This window comes from Cariama cristata, unplaced genomic scaffold, assembly GCF_000690535.1.
Source record: "Cariama cristata isolate BGI_N322 unplaced genomic scaffold, ASM69053v1 scaffold4170, whole genome shotgun sequence".
NCBI lineage: Eukaryota > Metazoa > Chordata > Aves > Cariamiformes > Cariamidae > Cariama > Cariama cristata.
Window position 1 is genome coordinate 1,617 of NW_009592818.1, and position 19,684 is coordinate 21,300.

Genomic DNA, 19,684 nt, shown 5'->3' on the forward strand with positions numbered 1-19,684 from the left:
TTTCATGCTGCAAATTATCTTCTCTAAATGAGTAGAAAAGATTAGACTTCCAAATATACCAGGATATCTGGAGTACAAAATTACCCGGTCCTTGAGGAATCAAAAGCCATGCACCAAAAACATTGCATGAAAACCATTATTTTGGTATGTTCTTCTTTAACAGTGCTTTCTGATCCACTTTCTGCTAGTCATATTAGTAACATTGATTATAAAATAAAAAATAATTTTTTAATGTGTGTTTTCCTTTCAGGGCAATTAAAGCATTTCAGGAGGCGCTTTATGTTGATCCCAGCTTTTGTCGAGCCAAGGAAATTCATTTGCGACTTGGGCTTATGTTCAAAGTGAACACAGACTATGAGTCTAGTTTAAAGGTAGGTTTAAGTCCTTTCAAATTGAATTAGCATTTGTTACAAGTTGTGTTGCATCTTAAAACTAGAAGGAATGCATAGAAGTGTAGCAGGTAAATACTACTTGCTTTAGAAATAGAAGTGCTTCAGTATGAAGTATTTTAGTCTAAAGCACAGAGTGAGAGTAGGATTTGAGGTGTGTTAAGTGCTAGAAATACTGAGAAAAGCCCAGCAAAATTCTGGATAAGCACTGATACTCCAGAAGATCAAAAATTTGGTGTAGGGCTCTTGTTAAAATAGTACATGTTGTGGGAGAGGCTGAGGACATACCGAAAGTTGGAGGAAAAAGAAAAGAATTAGCGGCTTGGATTTCTCGATGTTCTTTCTACCCCCCCACACCCAGCTGCCCTGTTGTAACCTGGAAGTTCTTAAAAATTATTAAAAATAGAAAGCTTTTACGCAAAATAATGTTCTCATATACATTTTTTTGTATTGTTTCTACTTTTCTAGCAGTTAATCATTCTTTTATTTCCTGATTTGAGAGTCAGCTTCTAAGGCAACAGTTTCTGGCTAATCAGTTAGAAATGGTTTTTGTTAATACAGTACTTTGTTTCTTCTGTACCGCTTTAAATTTTTTTTACTGCTTACATACTTTTTCAGTCTCCAAATGTAATCTGTCATTTTATCTCCGTCCATTCAACGTTTGCCCATTTTTTATTTTTTTTTTTCTCCCCTCCCTTTTCCTACTCTGTCCCCATGTTCTTCCCTTCCTGACCTCTAAATCTAGGTATGTGTGTCTTGGAAAAAGGAAGTGTTCTTTAATGGAGTTTCATGTGCTGGGAAATACACCTGCAGGGCTGAGAATTTTGTAATTTGTAATTAAATGTAATTTATAAACATATTTCTGCATATTATTCTCTCCTAAAACTATTGAAAACATTAAATGTTTTGTTTTCAAGAATCTTGTGGCTTCCTTTTCCTGGCAGATTGTTTTCATGGAAGTTGTACTTGTAAGGCGATCAGAATTACATTGTCCAAGATTTGAAAGAATAGAGTGTTACTCTCAAATTTTCCTTTCAGTATTTGTAATAACGAGAAACGCTTCTGTCATCAGGCTTCCTTTCTTCATCCAGAGTTCGAGCTTTCACCAACAGAGACAGGTGGAGTTGGAAATTGCGATTAGAGAGGATGATACTGCACAGGAGTAGGAAGGATCCAGTGCAACGAATGGCAAAGGAGAGCAAGGGGAGGTAGAGGTAGATCACTGTGTTGGGAAAGGGATTATGTGCCAGTTTGGGTGGTCCTATTTCCTTATGCTTTGGCAGGGATTTAGTATTGGCTGTAGTGATACATAGGGAATAAAAGAAGTGCTGAAGAATTACATTTTGGTTTCATTTTTAAAGAAATCAGGGACAAAACAAGAGTAAATTTACAAGGAGGTAGTAAACTTGTAATCAAGTAGTGGAAGGAATTTCTGCATTTTAATTTTTAAGAGAAGAAATTGATCAATTAATAAATAACCTTTTCCTGCTGTGCCATGAAATATGTAGTTCTATCACTGAATCAAGTATTTACATAGATATTACGAGAATTCGGTCTAAATAATTTACTGTGTTTGATCTTCACAACCTCACGAAATAAAAAACTCACTTATCGGAAGGATTTTGAGTATACCAAACTTCCAGTTTTCAATACACTAACTGGAAATGGGAAAAACACTAAAGTCATAAATTTAAAAACATCAAGGAGAGTTTGACTTTGTCCTTAAAGCAATATAACTGCGGGTTGTTGCTAAAAGGTTGCTTCATTTTCCACCTTGCAGTCTTGATTGCATTGTTCGGCCCCCTCTGCTGCATTGAATCGAGTGATTATTTTTTCCATTTGCAGACTGAGGTGGATCAGAAGTCTGAACCAGCTCAACTTGAGATTGCCCAGTTGCTAAATGCAGTGCAAGGTAGATGGCAGGAGTGCATGAATGGGAAGGAAGGGGTAAAGCTGTCTTATCCCCTTCTAGTGCAAAACATAACACAAACTCCACTCTGGAATTATCAACTCAAACACCTAAGGTGGAGTTTCTGGTTTGCTTCCTTTGCTATGGAGGTTGCAATCCTTAGCAGAGAATAACAGTGAGGAGTAAGAAAGAAAAGACCTGGTAGGGCAACCCACTCAGTCTCGAACCGTTTCAGCTGTTTTCAGTTCAGCTCAGCTGTGGATTTAATGTAGAGTCCCGAGACTTGATCTACTTTGTTTGAAAACAAAATACTACTGATTGAAATGTATCAAATTATACATCAGAATACATCAATTGAGGAGTAGACTAAGTACAACAAGCAGGGCAGTAGCTTCTTTAAAAGCCAATCTGAGTAATCCTTGAGTTGAAGTTTAAAAAAAACCCTTAGGCCAGAATTCTGTGAGTGACAAGAATATGAGAGGCAAGTCAGAAAACGCTTCCTAAGCGAAGAGCACAAAATCTGCTGGTGCAGTGGTTATGCACAAGCATGGGGAGAATAAAATGAGGAAGAGATATGATGGAAAGAGTGCGAAAGGATATTTTCGCAGAATGTCTGTCTCGTTCTCTGAATATCTCGTCTCTTCACAAAAGAAAGATAAGTAACCCAAAGTAATGAAAAGACAGGGTTGTTGTTTTGTGCCTTTTTAGGTTTTGTGGACCTTTTCAAAAGGATCCAGGGTTTTAGAGGATGGTTATGGGGTTTAGGATCCAACCTCCTGGTGACTGGCCTTGAGCGCGGACCCTTTCCCTGGAGTTCTGTATAACATAATTCATAGCCCAGTTTGAGCTTTCTATTTGACACTGAGGCGGAAAGTGGAAGTAACTTTTCATTTGGTATTCCCTTGTGACTGTCCTGGATTTCACAGATTGTACCAACGTTGCATTAATGTACTTTGAAATATCATAATGTTTTTGATGATATTTAAACATTCATGTTAAGTCTATAATTGCTGAGAATAAACCATTGCCAACAGATGAGTCATTGTCAGTAAGAGTCGTCAGGCAGAGGGGGAAGATGGGAGTCTGAAGGTCACATATTCCATGTTTTTCATAATTTCAGAGTATTAACATAAATCATCTATATTTTATGTAAGCAATTTAAGCACAAAATTAATTTTTACTATTTTAAGATGTTGATGATCAAGATAATTACTAGAGTGCTGTTTAACAAGCATAAAATCAACTCTCAGTGTTTTTTCTAAATCAATTACTGCTTTTGCATGTTTTTAACATTGCTGCAGTTAAGACTTGCAAATTACTATGAGAGAGAACCCTTGGCTGCTCTGTTATCCCATTGCCATAAACTCTGGCAAGAACACCAGTGCTGTTGAAAATTACTTGGCCTTTAGGCTTACATGAAGGGAGGGGTAGGGGGGGAAAGTGACCCTTCTAGTTGAAAAGAGAACAGTCCGTGTGTAACCCGGCAGGATTACCTTCAGAGGTGATACATGAAAACTCAATTTGCCCCATTCATAAGAAAAGAGGATTCCAGAATCCTCTGGCAATGACTTGGAGGGGGGGTGGATTTTATTAGTGATTACTGTAGCAGCAACATACTATTAAGGTTTATCTTACAGTCCTGACTTTTTCGGACTTTACTACGTGTCCTGCTGTCCCCTTCCTGTTTGCCATTTCCTACAAATGACACCAGAAATCCTCTGTTCGATGGTATTAGCTGTGGTGGCACCGTTAGTCTGAAAGGAGAGTAAAGCAAGATCTCTAGGAATACAATACGTCTCTTTACTGGTTTGGTAAATGTAGTTGGAAAAAATGTTCGAGCTTCTAAGTACATGCTACGCTATTTCTGGCATGTCACTTGCTATCCTAGTCATTTTCCTATTTATTGAATATAGTTTTCCAGTTTCAGCCTCCTTTTTTTTATACATGTATGTAATCATACTGTCTTGCGCGTGTGTCTGTTCTTCTCTTAAGTACTTTTGAATCTTAACTAATTTCTAGCAAATACATCAAAATGAAAGTTTTCAAAGAGAATTTCCTAGAACATTCCTGCACCACGTTGCCCCAGAGCCATTTGAGCTTTGCAAGCTGAGGACCAAGTGCTTTGGTTGGCTTGATCTGAAGCAGAGGCACCAGATGACCGCTGATGTTGGGTCATGATCTCAACAGATGACCGCTCTGTTGGGACGCAAAAAATTCTGTGAAGGGAACCGTCCTGTCCATGCAGGAGTTGCTGTGCATTGGGCGGCCCCAGGGCCTCTTGTCCAGCTGGAAGCTGAATGCAGAGCTGGGTAGAGCACCAAGGGGGAGCTGGGTGTGTTGTGTGGGACCATTGACATGCATAAAAGAGAAGCTGAGGGGAAAAAGAAAAATTGTAGCTTTGGTATTATTTAGTTTAATAGTTGGGTTCCATTGGAAACGGCAGCTATGGAAAACCAGTCTTCCATCTGGTGCTCATTCTGCTTGGTGGCTTTGAAGTATTGTCATCTGCTTTTGGTGGGGAGGTAGGGTACAATCCTGAAAGCTCTTTGAATGTAAAATTCAGTTCACTTCCATTGTTTGCTGACAGACTACTTAAGGGAGAAAAAAGAAATCTTAGTTTTTCATATTTATTAGAATTAGAACATTGAAAGAATGGTGGGTGGGAGATTCTCTGTGGGTTTGGTTTTGTGAAGGGGTGTTTTGTTTGCTTTTGGTTGGGGTTTTTTGGTGGTGGATTGTTGTTTTGGTTTGTTTTTTGTTTGTTTGGAGGTTTTTTTTATAACGGGTGGTCAGTAGAGACTCTGGAGATGAGCAAGTCATTTTATGTCAAACCAAGCTATGTTGTGCTTTGAAAATTTTGTTTCGTTTTGAAGTATTGCAGATGCATCCTATACCCAGCAACAAAATCCTTAGAAGAATGAGAACTAAATTGCTCTTTGTTTTCAGTTATCTGCCTTTTAGTAGAAGTACTGATTCCGCCTTTCACTTTTAAAAATTTTTCTTCCTTATTTATACACAAAACAGCTATCATAGTACTTTGCTTCAGGCCTATGCTTTGATCTTGCCCATAAATCATCAATTTAAATAGAATTTTAATTTTTAAATTATTTTCCTAAAGATTCTCATTTGTTAGTAATGTTAAGACTTACTGCTTATATTAGGATAAGAAAAAGGCTGCAAAAGAATTAGAATTTATTGGGAAAATATGCACGAATTACATGAATATGCAGGAAGTATAAAAAATTAAATACTGATAGATGAACAGCTCAAAGTACATATTTATAGTCAGACACTTTTCCATCACTCAAATAATTTTCCTGTCATATATGTGTCTTTATGAAAGATATTTTTAGCTACTGCAGCTATTGTATGCCAACATGTAGCTGTTATAGACATATTGTTTATTTTTTAATCTTCTTTTTCTCAGTAAATAAATTAAAAAAAATAAATTTATGGAAGTGAAAATGTGTGTTTTCAAGCCTTCAAGTGCTTCAGGTGCTTCACAATCTAGTTATCTTTCATATGTGCTTAGATTAGTATTTTTTAAGCTTTTAAATTGAAAAGTATTTATTTTTTGTTATTAAAGAAAAATTAGCTAATCAAAATACATAGTTATGAGAAGTTTTAATTTCTTATGTCTAGTTTTATGTCTGTAATTCTACCAGAAACTAGTCAGTGATGTTTTTAGGTAAAAAACAAAACAAAAGGCTTTAGCTTTTGCAAGGTGGATATCCAAGATTTTGAGCACTTCACCTAAAAAGCATTTTGTTGAAAGCAAGATGAAATGAGTCCAAAGATTACTTAATAAAAATGTAAGTGGATGGAAAACAGCATTTGGGAATGAAGTTGCCTCTAAGTCTTTGTAGTTTGCATATGCGTATGATGGGGAGACATAAACAAGAGGTAAAAACATAAAAGTTTTTTACTGGAGCATGGCGCTGTAATCAAACTGCAGAGAGGTACTAGTGCAGTTGGTTTTGACAGTGGGTCACGATATCACAATGTCTGGCCTACAGGGTGTTTTCTTTTGCGCTCTCTTACTTAGTTTTGCTTGGGTTTTGGAGTCATTTCCTCTAAAAGAAAACTGTAGGTCTATTTTAGAAATGTCACGATTCCAGAAAGAAGTAAATGCTAAAATTGAATTAATATGCTGTGTGGCATTGTCCGTCATTTGGGAGGAGACGAAAGAACAAACCATGAGAAGATAAATAGTTGACTCTAAAGTTGAGCGTTCAAGCTACTGAGTATTGGTGCTGGTACGCTTCATTTGTGGACCTTCTCCCGGTGAGAGGATCTCGGTCCAGGTTTATTAGCTGTAACTGTAACTGACAGGTGGGCATTCGGGGATGCAGTAGTAGCTAGCTGTGTGTACCGGCTGGGTAGCCGCAGATAGCCGTTGAGGATTGTGTGCTGTGCTCTGGGCTCAGGCTCTGTGGGCTGGAGGCAGAGGGATGCAGGTCCTGGAACCGCCCCAGCTCCGGCCGGTTCAGCTCCGTGGGTATATGCCGCAGCGGGGGCAAGCTTCCAGCCATCCCGTTTCCCCTATGGCATTTTGTTGCTGCTGGCAGTCCTTCGGGCTTTTAACACAGGAATAGGTAAACTTTGATGTTGCACAAACAGTCTTAAAACACACAGGCAACATGAGTATTGAGATAGCTTTATCAAAATCCCTGTGGTGCACTATGTAAGGTGTTGGTCAGTACATTCGAATGCAGCCTTTTTTTCTCTAGTGAAAATACAGCTTTCCTGATACTCTGTTTCAAAAGCCGTTTTCACGTACAGCTAGCCAAAGCAAACGATTCCTCTGAACATTCTGCTGTTGGTTAATGTGCCTGTGTGACTTTTGTTTCTCCTGGCCTCAAGGAGCTTGTTTCCACCCTGTCCGTGTAACTGTTTTCCTCAGTCTTGAGTGGTTTTGGTTTTTTGGTGGTTTTTTGGGTTTTTTTTCTGAATTTTGGATAAAAATAACTGAGTATTCAGGCTACGCAAAAACCTTCATCTTGCAAGATGAATTTGTTCTGAATTCCGAAGAGGCTGGCGAGCGGAGCGATGAGCTGAGGTAGCAGCACATGTGGCACGTCCTCTCCTGACCCGCTCCCCCGGCCCCAAACGTGCCTGGCAAATGGAGCCTTGGCCCTCTGCCACGGCCCGTTACACAAGGCTTTCTGCGTCCTACTTCTCTGAACAAAGGCTGCTCTGAGGAACATAGGCATCGCACCTAGCTCACATAGGCAGAAAAAGCCATCTCCTGACAGAATTGTACTGAGTCATGATGGAGCTTTCCTTCATGGTAAGTCTGTGAGGATTGTCAGGTTTCAGATGATGGCTTGCCTTGCTTGTTAAATCAATGCAGAACCGAGAGCTATTAAACTTGCTAATGTCATCCTCCAGAGGAGGAGGAGGAGGGAGCAGAATCACTATTTTGAGGTCTCAGGCTTGGGTGTAAACAGAGACAGTACTGAAAATCTTGCACTAAGAAAATGGTTCTTCTTGTGTTGGTCGTTTATTGATTAAAGAAACAACAAAAACCTGGGTCGTTGCCTCTTAAATTGTGAAGGACTAATTTGTTAGGAGAATTGGTGTTAATTCTAGTAGTGAAAACATATGGAGTTACCTAAATCGGCGTCAGATTACTGTTATCTTACTACCATACCTAATGCTTTCATCAGTTCTGTTTATATGCGATCCACTGTACTTCTGATCCTTGGAAAGGTTACCTTCGAAATTGTTTCCACAATCAGAGGCACGTCAAGGACTCCAGAGGAGACAAAATAGGCGGTAGATAATAGTGCAATTACAGATGACTACAATTCAAGGTATATTATGACTTGAGCTGCAGCTCTTGAAGAGAGCCTGTTGCTTTTTAACATTCAGAACACTGCCTTCTAGGTAAATCCTCTTACTCGGGATTTGAATTTCTATAGACTGCTGTCTGCCTTGAGGTATTGTATGTCGGCTCTGAACTGCAGCGGCCTCTCCTGCATAATAACTATTTCACACAGCAGTAGCCAGCTTCAGTACTGCAATATTTGAGAGAGGTGCAGATGTTTGCTAGCCGCTTCTGTTTGTTGCAGAAATGGAAGTTGGAAATGATCACTGGTTTTTGAATTTTTTTTTTTGGTGCTGGTAATCGTGATTAGTGGATCTGCTTTTGGCTGATGAAGTTTATGTGCTAGAATGCATGCTTGCCTTTTTTTTTTTTTTTTTTTTTTGTCTGATTTTGAATACTTAACGGGGAGCTATGTATTATTTATCTGGCAAGAGGTGTAGGTTTGCTCGTGTATGTGCATTTCAAAGGTTCTTGGTTTAAAAGCGGCTGGGTTTTCTGCGTATTGCTTTGTCATAATTGTTTAGTGCAAATGGTTTATTTTGCTGTAGTTACGGGCTTCGGTTTATCAATTTCTTTACTGTTTGTAGCTTAGTGAACAGTGCAAGCAGAAATTTACTACACTTAGAACATTTTCATAATGTGGATTTTGAAATTTTAGGAGTCAGCTAATGTAGCAGTAAGAATTTAAATTTTTAGGAGGCATTGCTGGGAATATTCCGGCTTTTTTTTTTACTGTACAGCACTGATACTACTGGCATACTTACTTTTCTCAGGCAAAAGATTTTGTTATACGGTTGCCTGCTTTCTCTCGGTGAGTCGGGCTGCAATAGCCCTTCTGAAAAGCTACTACAGAGCAATTGTCAATCGTTTCTCTTTAGAGCTGCTTATTTTTTATAATAGCATTGCTAGGTGAGAGCAAATCTGTTCCGTTCTGCTTTATATTTTCATATTAATTGTTAGTGACATTGCAAGATGACACATCTGTGCAACAAGGATTTTTTACCGTTTAGATCGGTATACTCAATGTACAGGCCAAAGTATATAGGTCTGTTGCTTTTTTCTTTTCTCAGGCAAAATGCAATATAAAGTAGAGCATTTTGTTTTTATTTAGTCTTTTTTTTTTTTTAAGTTGCCTGCTTAGTAGAATCACTATGGTAACCGACTAAAGGATGTCTCTGAGGCACACAACCTGCATTGCAATGTAAGTGAGGGGAGGTTTTAAGTTGTCTGAAAGCTGAACAGTAGAAAAAGGAACAGGCCAGGCAGAGAAATAAGCTAATATTTAGTATTTGTAAGCTCTTATTTAATAGTCTAATGTTAAGAACTTATTTTACAAGTAATGTATATGTGAGTTCATTGTTTTCTGTGTTCTCTTCTGGGAATTATATGGCTAGAATGTTCATTAAAAGTCATAAATTTATGTTGTCATTCAACTTGAATTTGTTTCATTTTTTAAAAGCTGTTTTATATTACAAATTATATTGATAGAAGTCGGTGAGGAGGTAAGCTGCATCACTGTGTGCCTCGCAGAGCTCATGAGAGCATCAGCATTCTTTTTTTATGCTTTGCTATGGATAATGCCTTAATTTTCTAATAATTTTTCTGTTAAAAATGTTTATTTAGAAATTTGGTTGTCTGTTAAACTCCTCTTAAATCTTTGAGATGTGTGTTATTTAGACATGCTATACATGAGGTATTATGAGGACCATGAGGAAAGTTATGCACTATCTAGTAGCTCTGAGTATGACCGTATTGAGAGTGAGTTGCGTATACATCCATTAATAAGGATTTTTTTCTTTCTTTCTTTCTTTCTTCCCAGCTGCACTAATAAGCTCCTGATGCCACCTAGTTTGGCATCCTCAACAGCTGGAGCTAAATTATCGGTTTTTTGTGCTAACATAATAAAATGCACTAAAGCATCAGTAGTGTTTTGTGTATTAGAAGCCACCTGAAACTGTATTTTGTAGATAACTGTGTCTATTAACAGTAGTGGTTTATATGCTCTTATGTGCTGTCTCTTAGGTTCCTGTGTTCCTAGGCCTTATTCTCTATTGAATTAATACATTAATCTAAATTCTACACCATGTAGGAATTTTCTATGGAGTGTATGGAAAAGTTCAGAGGCACTTGAGTTTGTATGCCTGTTCCATTCACTTTAACATTTGGTTGCATTTCAAACTGTAAATAGTGATCACTGAATTAGCATGACACTTGTGAAATGATTGCTCACATCCAGACTTTCTGGCAGACAGACTTCATTGCTCTGCTTATGTGACCTTCTTTCTAGAAGAGTGAAATACTTGGCTCGGCACTTCAGAATGCAAAGATGTTGCAAAAGATATTTTTTGTATCTGGTGAGGAAAAGTGGTTAAAAATAAACAAGCTTTAATGTTTAACTGAAGTTATCTCAATACGTGGAGGAGAGGATGTAAGAACTTACAAACTCCTTATGAACACGTGTTTTAATGTAAAGGTATTCATTTTAAGTGTTTTTTGACAGATCAGTTTTTTAAAAAGACTTCTTATCACTTAATTTGAAGGAAGACTATTCTATTTTTCTAGACACACAAATTGAGAGCTCTGATGTTTATCTCCATGAGGCTATGAGCTTGTATGAGTACATTCCCAGTTGTGTATTCTGAGGAAAACTTGGTCTTCCAATTTTGACCATTCATTTGATGCAATCATTCTTCCAGATGCTATCCCAATTGTTTTGTGAAGATGTCTGTTGCCATTGTACATTGCTAGAAGCATTGCTGCCTCTGAAATAAAAAAATTACTTACTTTCCTCTGGTAAACAGTTGAACAGAAATTGAAAATTGTTTTCTTTAAGACACATGGTAAAACGCTGTATTGATTTTCAAGTACAAAATTGATTTATTCTTAGTAATTTGCCAAAGTGCTGGTATTACTTTGTTTGAAAAACAAATAATTCTTTTTTTTTCCAGCATTTTCAGTTAGCTTTGATTGACTGCAATCCCTGCACTTTGTCTAACGCTGAAAGTAAGTAACCTATAAGTACTTCCATTTATTTTGTTGTAGATTTTTTTTTTAAGTCTTATGTTCACAACTGTATCAATTTTTAATGAACCAATCCTTCAAAATCGAAAGAATATGTACTGAGAGAGGGAAACTACAAAACCTATCTCCATCTGTCAGTGGAGACAGATATTCTGGTGGAATTGTGGATTGTTTTAGTAAATGGAATAAGTAAAAATGGAGACTTTAGCTTATTAATTGCTCTGAAGACTTGAGTTCTGGAGAAGATGTACTATTTGACTGTTTATTTATAAATGTACTTATGCCATGGCACACATTTAATAGTAATTATTTAAAACTTTGTGGCATCTTGATAATCTGTCATTTTTCAGTGATTATTTTAATGCTATTTAAATTCATAGATCTAAAATTTAGCATCGGTCTTATGCTGTTGAAGTGAGAAAAAGTGCAAAATGTAGTTTGATGGTTTGTCAATTAGGTGCCAACTCTGTATTAGTCTGTACTTGAACATGTTAATCTTTTAGTGGAATATGATTTATCTTATGCGGTATACACCGTAGGCTGTTACAGAGCACGCTGCAGGTATTTATCCATAGTTAGTGGAATTGTATGCAAGAATAAGCATACGTTCCTGCTTGTTTTGGAGTCTGTAAGAATTAAAAGGCAGACAGTTGTGAAGGAAATTACTCCCTTGATTTTTAAGGTACCTTCACGCTGCTCCTGATGTTGAGCTTGAGTTACTTCCTAAGTCTGTCTTCAGAATCATTGACTAAAGTGTTTAAAAGCAGTTCTTTATTTCTTTAATTCAGAGCTGGATGGAATTGTGAATATTCTGTCAGCAAGGATAATGAAAGGGAGTTTGTTTACGTGGGTGAAACTGCTGGCTGTATCAGTACGAAGGACCCAGCTGTGCTACAAGGTCATCTCCAAAGCTCTGTCACTTATCAGGAGCAGGCACAGATAATTCTTTAAAACTATTTGCAGAATTCATCTGAAGTCAATAGGCTTTTATTGTTTTGTACCAGATAAGTGAATCTTTACTGTATTTCATGTTAGGTCATATTGTTCCTCACTAACTTTATCGGTTTTCACTGTATCTCTGAATTTTTGTAAGGTTTTCCTAACCCTTGCCCCGCAGTCCCCTCTGCCCCCAGATTTATGTAGAGGTATGGCCCCACGTAAAGGCTTTGTTGCCCCGTGGCCTTGGGCACGGTCCCTGACAAACCCAAAGGAAGAGGGAGAAGAGGAATGAGAGATACTTTGTCAGGTTCTCCTGTACTCCTTAGTGGAAGGCGAACCGTGCACTGTGGCCCAGGGTGTCAGGTACCGTCACAGAGGTGGTTGAGATTGCCTTAATCCTACCCCTTGCATTTCTAAAGGCTGGGTGAGTAACAGCGTTACAGTGAGCATTTTCCTAGCAGAAATGTTTTGAGTATTAAGCATGTCTTCTTTCTATTTAGACAGTCTCTAATGCGACACCGTGTATTTCTTTCGCCTGCATGGCATGGCTTCTTCCTTTTGTAGCTTCACACTGAAGGGGTTTTGCTGGAGGGGAAGGGAGGGGAGTGAGAGCTCACTTTTCTAACACGATGAACTCCCAAAACAGAAGCAATACAGAGTGAAGTTTGATGACATGGTGGACATAATGGGTGTGTTATGTGCCCTTTTGCAAGGAACACTACTAACATTTTAGATGATGCATTTCATTATGACCTGCTCTCTGAAGTGCACTAGGCTGCCTTCTTTATAGTGAAGGACGAAGCAGTGCACAAAGGGAGCTTTTCTCCCTCCCTTATGACCCAGAGAGAAACCCTGGAACTCCAAATTACCTGTATAAACCTGTGTCACACTGTTCTGTAGCTTCAAGAGAAAGAAATCTGTGTAATTGAAATAAATTGAGCTTGACTCAACACAGCTATTTCCTTACTTGTAGTCTCAAGAACATCAGGCAAAAGTCTGTCTCAAAGGAATTTTTCTTTCCTTATCGAATCAGAATAAAGATTACATTCATCTCAGCTAGATTTAGCTATCTCCCAGTCAATGGCTAGTCTAGGTTAGCAGTTCTTAAGCCTTAGAGATCAGGCACTCCACCTTTTCTTTAGTGATTTGAGCAGCATGAGGATAATTTTTCCCTCTGCTTTTACTGTTGAACAACTTTCATTTTCTTTTTCCAGCCAGCAATTTTCTTGCCTCCAAGAGCTGCTAGTAGTATTGTGGCATTCTGTGCAATTTTGTATGAGGAATTTAAGATGTTTTACAGTAATGATCAGAATACCATCTGTAATTAACACTTTCAGTTCTGTTTAACAGGGAAAAGACAATTCCTAAAAAGGAAAAATCCACCTAAATTTAAGATCCTGTATAAAACTGGCAGTATATACTGTAGTTTTCTGTTCTGTAACCCAGCTAGTCTGTCTCCTGGCAGTTGAAGGAAAATAAAAAATAAGTCTATTTCTAACTCAGTTATGTACAGAAAATATTACCCGCATTCCCTTGCTGTGCATCTCTGCTTAAAGAGATTTTATTGCTAAGTTTACTGAAAAGTTAATGGACTCTACACTTCAGAATGCAAATAAAATCCATGGGCTGCCTTTCTGCAATATCTGTTTGCAGTCTTAGTGTTTTGTTGGGATACATATTCATTCTCTGTCAGTTCTGTTATATAAAAAGTAAAATATCAATGTAAACAAACACTTGTTTTGTATCTTCCAAATGAAATTTATCTTAATTTTGCATTGATAAATTTGAAACATTGTTTGTACCTCACTTGCAAAAACATATTGTAATTGTTGTTGTTGTTGATGATCAAAACTAATAATTTTGATTTTCCCACTCTTACAGTTCAGTTTCACATCGCCCACTTATATGAAATCCAGGTAAGCTTTAAGCTCCTTTTTATAAGGTCTGCTTGAGTTTCTAACTACGTGATGTAATCAGTCTGTGGAATTTAGATTATAGATGCTTTTGTAAAGTTAGGATTAAGCCTGGAATCACTAAAGAAACTTTGGCTAAGTTAAAAATACTTTGTATGTGGACTGTCATGCTATAAAATGGAGTAGCTATTTTAATAAACGTACATATTTACTAGTCTCCAAAGTTGAATGCAAAAAAAAACCTAAACATAATTTTTAGTAAGATTTTTTTATGAGTTTATATATGTATTTAAAAAGCTGTATACAGATGCAAAAAAAGTGTAGTTTCTCGATTCATGTATATTCATATTGTTTCTCATGCATACGGACACACACAATTGAGTCTAGCCAGTTGCCCAGGTGACTTTTAAGTATATTTGACATGCAGTTTTCAAATTTAACTGAACATATGTGGCAGGAACATTTAAGATCTGAGGTCAACAGCATATAAAGCTGTGTTATTAATTCTATATCAAATCCTACCACAGAGTTTTTTAGGTGAATCTTTCAGGAAAACACCGAACAGTTACTGAGCTTCCAGAATATAAGTAAATTAAAACCAAGTAGCTACTGAAATAGCTATTGTATATTTGTAATTTGACTAACTGATCATATAATGTAGATTGTATGCCCTTTTACCATGTTTATAGGTATTTTATGACTGAGGAAGGGATATGACGTGAAAACAAAAACTTTTGTAATTAAAATGGATGACAGACATAAACTGCAATTTCACTCAGTTGAAAAGTAGCTTGATAAAGTAAGAGCTATCTTTTGATGGCATGGCGAGAAATGACTTTAGGTATTTACATATAAATAAAAGATATACATGTGATGAGCAAGACACTTTTCTTTTGAATGCTTTTTGTGCAAAGCTGTGTGACAAGACAGAAACCTCCTATCCCAAAATGCCATTAAGAAACTTCGTGGACTGCTACGGTTCTTACCTGGCCACCATCCAGATTTCATTCTGAGCGCTGGAGCACATCTAACACGTGTATATAATGAAACATCCTCAACGCCTTAGTTCTTTTGATCTGCTAGAGTAAAATAGAAAGTTGAACAGCTCATGTCACCATGCCAGGTGCCTGATATAATTGTGCTTAAGTTATGCTTTCTGACTGACAACCATAGGCAGCAGGAACTTTATTTCAATGCAAGTCAGAGCAAAAAAGTTTCAGTGCATTCTGCTATTAGACTTGACTTGTCTCACAGTTCTGGTTGGGAGGGGTATCTTCTTTTCTGGAATTTGAGAAACTTAGAACTACAAAGGATCTTGACTTCATTCTGGATATTGTCTCTGACACAATGAAGAGATGTTTTTGGAGGCAGGCTCATTGCTTGGTTTCTTTTAAAGGGCACAGTGCTACAGTTTTCTGAACCCTTCCGTATATTTGAAAATTATCTACTCTCTAATACCTAATGAAAAAGTTAAATCATTTCATAATTATGTACCTTCACAGTTCTGGAATTTAAATGATAGGTTGCCAGCCTCTGAACAAGAGAATAGCCCAGTGCCGATAAGAGTTAGCATTGGTTTTTCATGGTGTTTAATGCTAGCTTCTAATATTTCATCTGTGGCAGTGTGAGTCCCTCTAGCTATTTAGGGTGATAGCTTATGCGGTGTCTAAAGAAAGACATTGGGTGGGGTTCTGCTCCCCCTTCCTGTTTCGTGATGCAGCCAAACATCAAGGACTTTGGATGTTTGGAACTGACGTATAAGATACAAGGAAGAAATTCTTCCCGGTGAGGGTGGTGAGGCTTTGGCAGAGGTTGCCCAGAGAAGCTGTGGCTGCCCCATCCCTGGAAGTGTTCAAGACCAGGTTGGATGGGGCTGTGAGCAACCTGGTCTGGTGGGAGGTGTCCCTGCCCAGGGCAGGGGGTTGGAACCGGATGGGCTTTAAGGTCCCTTCCAACCCAAACCATTCTGTGATTCTATGAATGGAAGCCAAATGTAAACATTATGACAGTTTTCTGTAATATTTTAAGGCATATATGTAGACTGATTTCTAAAGGGTAAATAAATACAACAAATGACAAAAGTAAAAAATATTCTAGATCTGGAAAAGATACCCTATTTTGATAGATCTTTCTGAATCCTCCCAAGCATGTAAGCCTCTTTTTTCAAAGTGTGAATATTAGACACTGATATTTACCTATTTGACATCCGGATTGCTGCCTCTGCTGTCATGCTATACACTGAACTTCTGTTCATTTGCTTATCCTTCATAGTCATAAACTACGAATTTTGTTCCCAATGCGAAATTTACAATTTTTTCCTGATTGTTTTTATTTTGCTGGACATGGATATTTTATTTATTTATATTATTTGTTTTCTTACCAGTTGTCTGCATTTCATGAACACCAATTAAAAATCTTTTCTACCAACTTCCCCTTGTTCCATTTGAAAGTATGTAATTGCTGCTTTAATTTTTCTTCCTGACTAGAATAAGGTTTTAAAATCAACAGATTGTCTTTTGTGATTGTGAGATCTCAAGAGCCTAATAACATTTTTAACTTCTAATAGATACTTGTATCATTTAGAGTTTTCTTCCCAGTTGTCCGTTTTAAAACAGGAGTAGTCAGTACTGTATACTCTGCATAAAATAGATGTAACTAAGTCGTGATCATTTGCGTTTAGATGGCCCCATTTGTTTTAGTATGCTCTTCATCTGTTTGCCAGAATGAAGTCTAATGTAGAATTATCTGAAAGCATATTTTTCTTTAAAAATTTTATAGAATTTTTTAGAAAGTTTTTTTTTAAAAAAAGTACTCTTACTAACAGACCTCAGCATTTATGTCTTTTTTAGACTTTTGTGGGAGAGGAGGAACAGAATAATTAAGCACTTAAAATACGTTCACTGTTAAACTATTATTGTTAGGGTAATGCAAAGATGAATGCTGACATTATTACAGAAAAATTGATCTATTGAGAAGTCTTAACCTTTAATATATACAAAACAGCTCATACTGTTCCAGACGTCAATAAAGACCGCGATCCTAACCTGGAAATGTGTTTTCTATATCAATATCTGTTCATATAGGGAGTTAAGAATTGAAGGTTTCCATGCTTTAAGGACACTTAAACTACATAGCAAATAATAAGATGTCATATCTTCATTCGGTAGGCATAATCCATGGATATGTTTTAATTCTACATATGGGACTCCGACCAGCACAACAAATAGGCTGAAAAGACAGTTCATATATACTGAAGGAAGGAGAGAGGCAAAATTATACCAGCCACCAATTACTGATGATCTTCATTTCTCTTACGAATTTCCCGGGAGGAATTTGTGTAGGGTTTTTTCAGATACAGACTCACATTCAAGCATTCCCCTTAAAAGCAGTATATTCATTTTAGTGTAAGAAGCATAATGTATGTATGAGGAGTTGACCAAATTTAATAATTTGCAAATTTCCCTCAATTATTTTAAGTAGTCAATTATATTAAATACTTTATTTATGAAAGTTACTCTCTTACCATATATATACATCACTTGTTAAAGCTTTCATATGCACTGTATGCAAAAAAAAAAATTCTAGAATTTTTTGTCAATGTGTTTGTGTGCTGTCAGTGCTGTGAAATCGTTGCTATTGGTGATCTGTTGTAAGCTTTATGATTAATCCATTTACTTTTTTCCTTTTGCAGAGAAAGTATCACTCTGCAAAGGAAGCTTATGAACAGCTTTTGCAGATCGAAAACCTTCCTGCACAAGTAAAAGCAACTGTCTTACAGCAGTTAGGTATGTAAAATTAACTGTTACTTTCCTGTGTGTTTCTTTTTTCCATCTTCACCTTCAGCAGTGTTTTTAAGGCTCCATTTCCAAAGTGAGTCTTAGACACTGAGTATGGTACGTGAGATTTTCGCCCAGAGTAGATTGCATAACAGTAGATAATTAAGTAAATAAGAGAGGAGGAAAAGATTTTAATTAAACTTACAAAATTAAAAAGCTCTTAGACTTGCTACAGTATGTGCATTACAGGTTTTGGGCAATGAGGGGATGGTCTTTCAGAGGAGGAGTGCAGCAGTTAGAATTTGTATTCTCTATTCTGCCTCTGAGAATATCCCTCGAATAGCCAAGCTAAATGCAGTAAACCAAAATACTCTCCTCTGTTGCAGAATTAGAAGAACATGGCAAATGAAAAATTTACCTTTTCTTTCCCCTTAATTATAGTGTATAATGAAAACCTATTTCTGTTACTAAAAAGTTTGTCAGATTCCATAAAAGAAAACATATAAAAAGAGAAAAAGTTTTTTTTTTTTTAAATTGTCATCTTCCATATTTATTTAAAGCTGATAAATTATTTTTAGACCAAAATTTCTAATGGGTGGGTAGAAAAATTATTTTTGTCCTATATGCCTTTTAAAAGTATTTCCAGAATATTTTGTTAAAATTGTTCAACCCAGTGCAAAATTTCTTCATTCTCTTTCTCCATGTTCTTCATCTAATTTCTTATTCTAAATATTAATTTAGCCTGCTTATGCCCATTTCCCTGCCCCCCCCCCCCCCCCCTCCACATAATGATCGTTTAATTCAGATTAGTAACTGGCACTAAGTTATGGCCACAGTGCTTCTTTTTTTTGTAATGCAGGTTGTGTGTGGCTTTGGAGTGGGCTGATTTGTTTAGCTTTTGAGTCTTCTGTGTGAAAACACAACTGAAACTGCTGGAGGAGTTCACTGCAGGACTCTAGGTGCTGATCTTTTTGCTGTCACCCGACAGTGTTGCTTCTATTTCAATATCCCCTTTGAATTTTTTTTTTTTTTAACTTGGTATTATCCCACCTAGTATAAATTGTCAGCAATTTCATCCAGAAAGGCTATACATGTGATCAGTGGAAGACAGGCTTCCCAAAATAGCTGACCAACTCTTTTTCAACTCCATTTGGTGTATGTTGCCACGATAGAAGCAAAGGCGCACAGTTGTATTCATAAAATCCTTCCACGGGTCTCTGTGCTAGCAATAAGAACAATGACTTCAAGAATTGTTTCCTTTCTAAAAACTGGAGTAACTCCCTTTATTCAATCAGCATGGGTCACCTAGTTTTGTAGTGTGGGTAGCTTCTATGTGGAGAAAAGGATAGAGTGGTCTTAACCAGAATGTTCAAGGAGTAGGACCTTTTGTTTTGACCTTCGCTGTTAGCAGTGGTATTTATCAGAGTATGGTGTTTATCGCAGATTTAGTCTTCAGCAGCTGGTAATAAAAACGCCTCCTCAGGAAGGACAGTCAGGAGGTGTACTGCTGCTTAGAAAAAAATAATAGAAAATACCTACCATCTGTAAGAATGCTGCTGGCAAAACCTAATCAAAATATATTTGTGCTTCTATGTTGAACTCTTTTTTTGGGGTTGGTTTGTTTTTTTTCTTTTTTACTCCAACAGAAAAATCATTTTGACGTGAAAATACCCCTTGTTTGTTTTTCTTAGCTAGTTAATGTTCACTGAGCCAGAGTTGGAATTTAGGCAAGTTCAGATGTCTTGTGAGACAATTATTAAAATCTCTGCTCTTGTTGCTGGTTTCCAAAGCAGATCACTGTGGAGGAGAACCCTGTGGTTCTCAGATAAATACATACCAGCTTGAGCTGGTGCATGCTGACTAGTTCAGGTAGACGTAACTGTAAGATTTGCAGTTGGAGAAGAGCA

At 37.1% G+C, this 19,684-nt stretch overlaps 1 protein-coding gene across 5 annotated transcripts in view; it reads left to right on the forward strand.

Moving 5' to 3' along the window:
* The first annotated feature begins 248 nt into the window (after nt 1–248).
* The window catches only part of KDM6A (lysine (K)-specific demethylase 6A), a 75,033-nt gene continuing 55,597 nt past the window's right edge, over nt 249–19,684 (forward strand). For all 5 annotated transcript variants that reach the window (XM_009695755.1, XM_009695829.1, XM_009695972.1 and 2 more), the window contains exons 1-4: nt 249–371; nt 11,077–11,131; nt 13,970–14,004; nt 17,693–17,786. In XM_009695755.1, the coding sequence (XP_009694057.1) occupies nt 333–371; nt 11,077–11,131; nt 13,970–14,004; nt 17,693–17,786 (223 nt within the window). In that variant the 5' untranslated portion in view covers nt 249–332. The remainder of the gene's footprint in view (nt 372–11,076; nt 11,132–13,969; nt 14,005–17,692; nt 17,787–19,684) is intronic.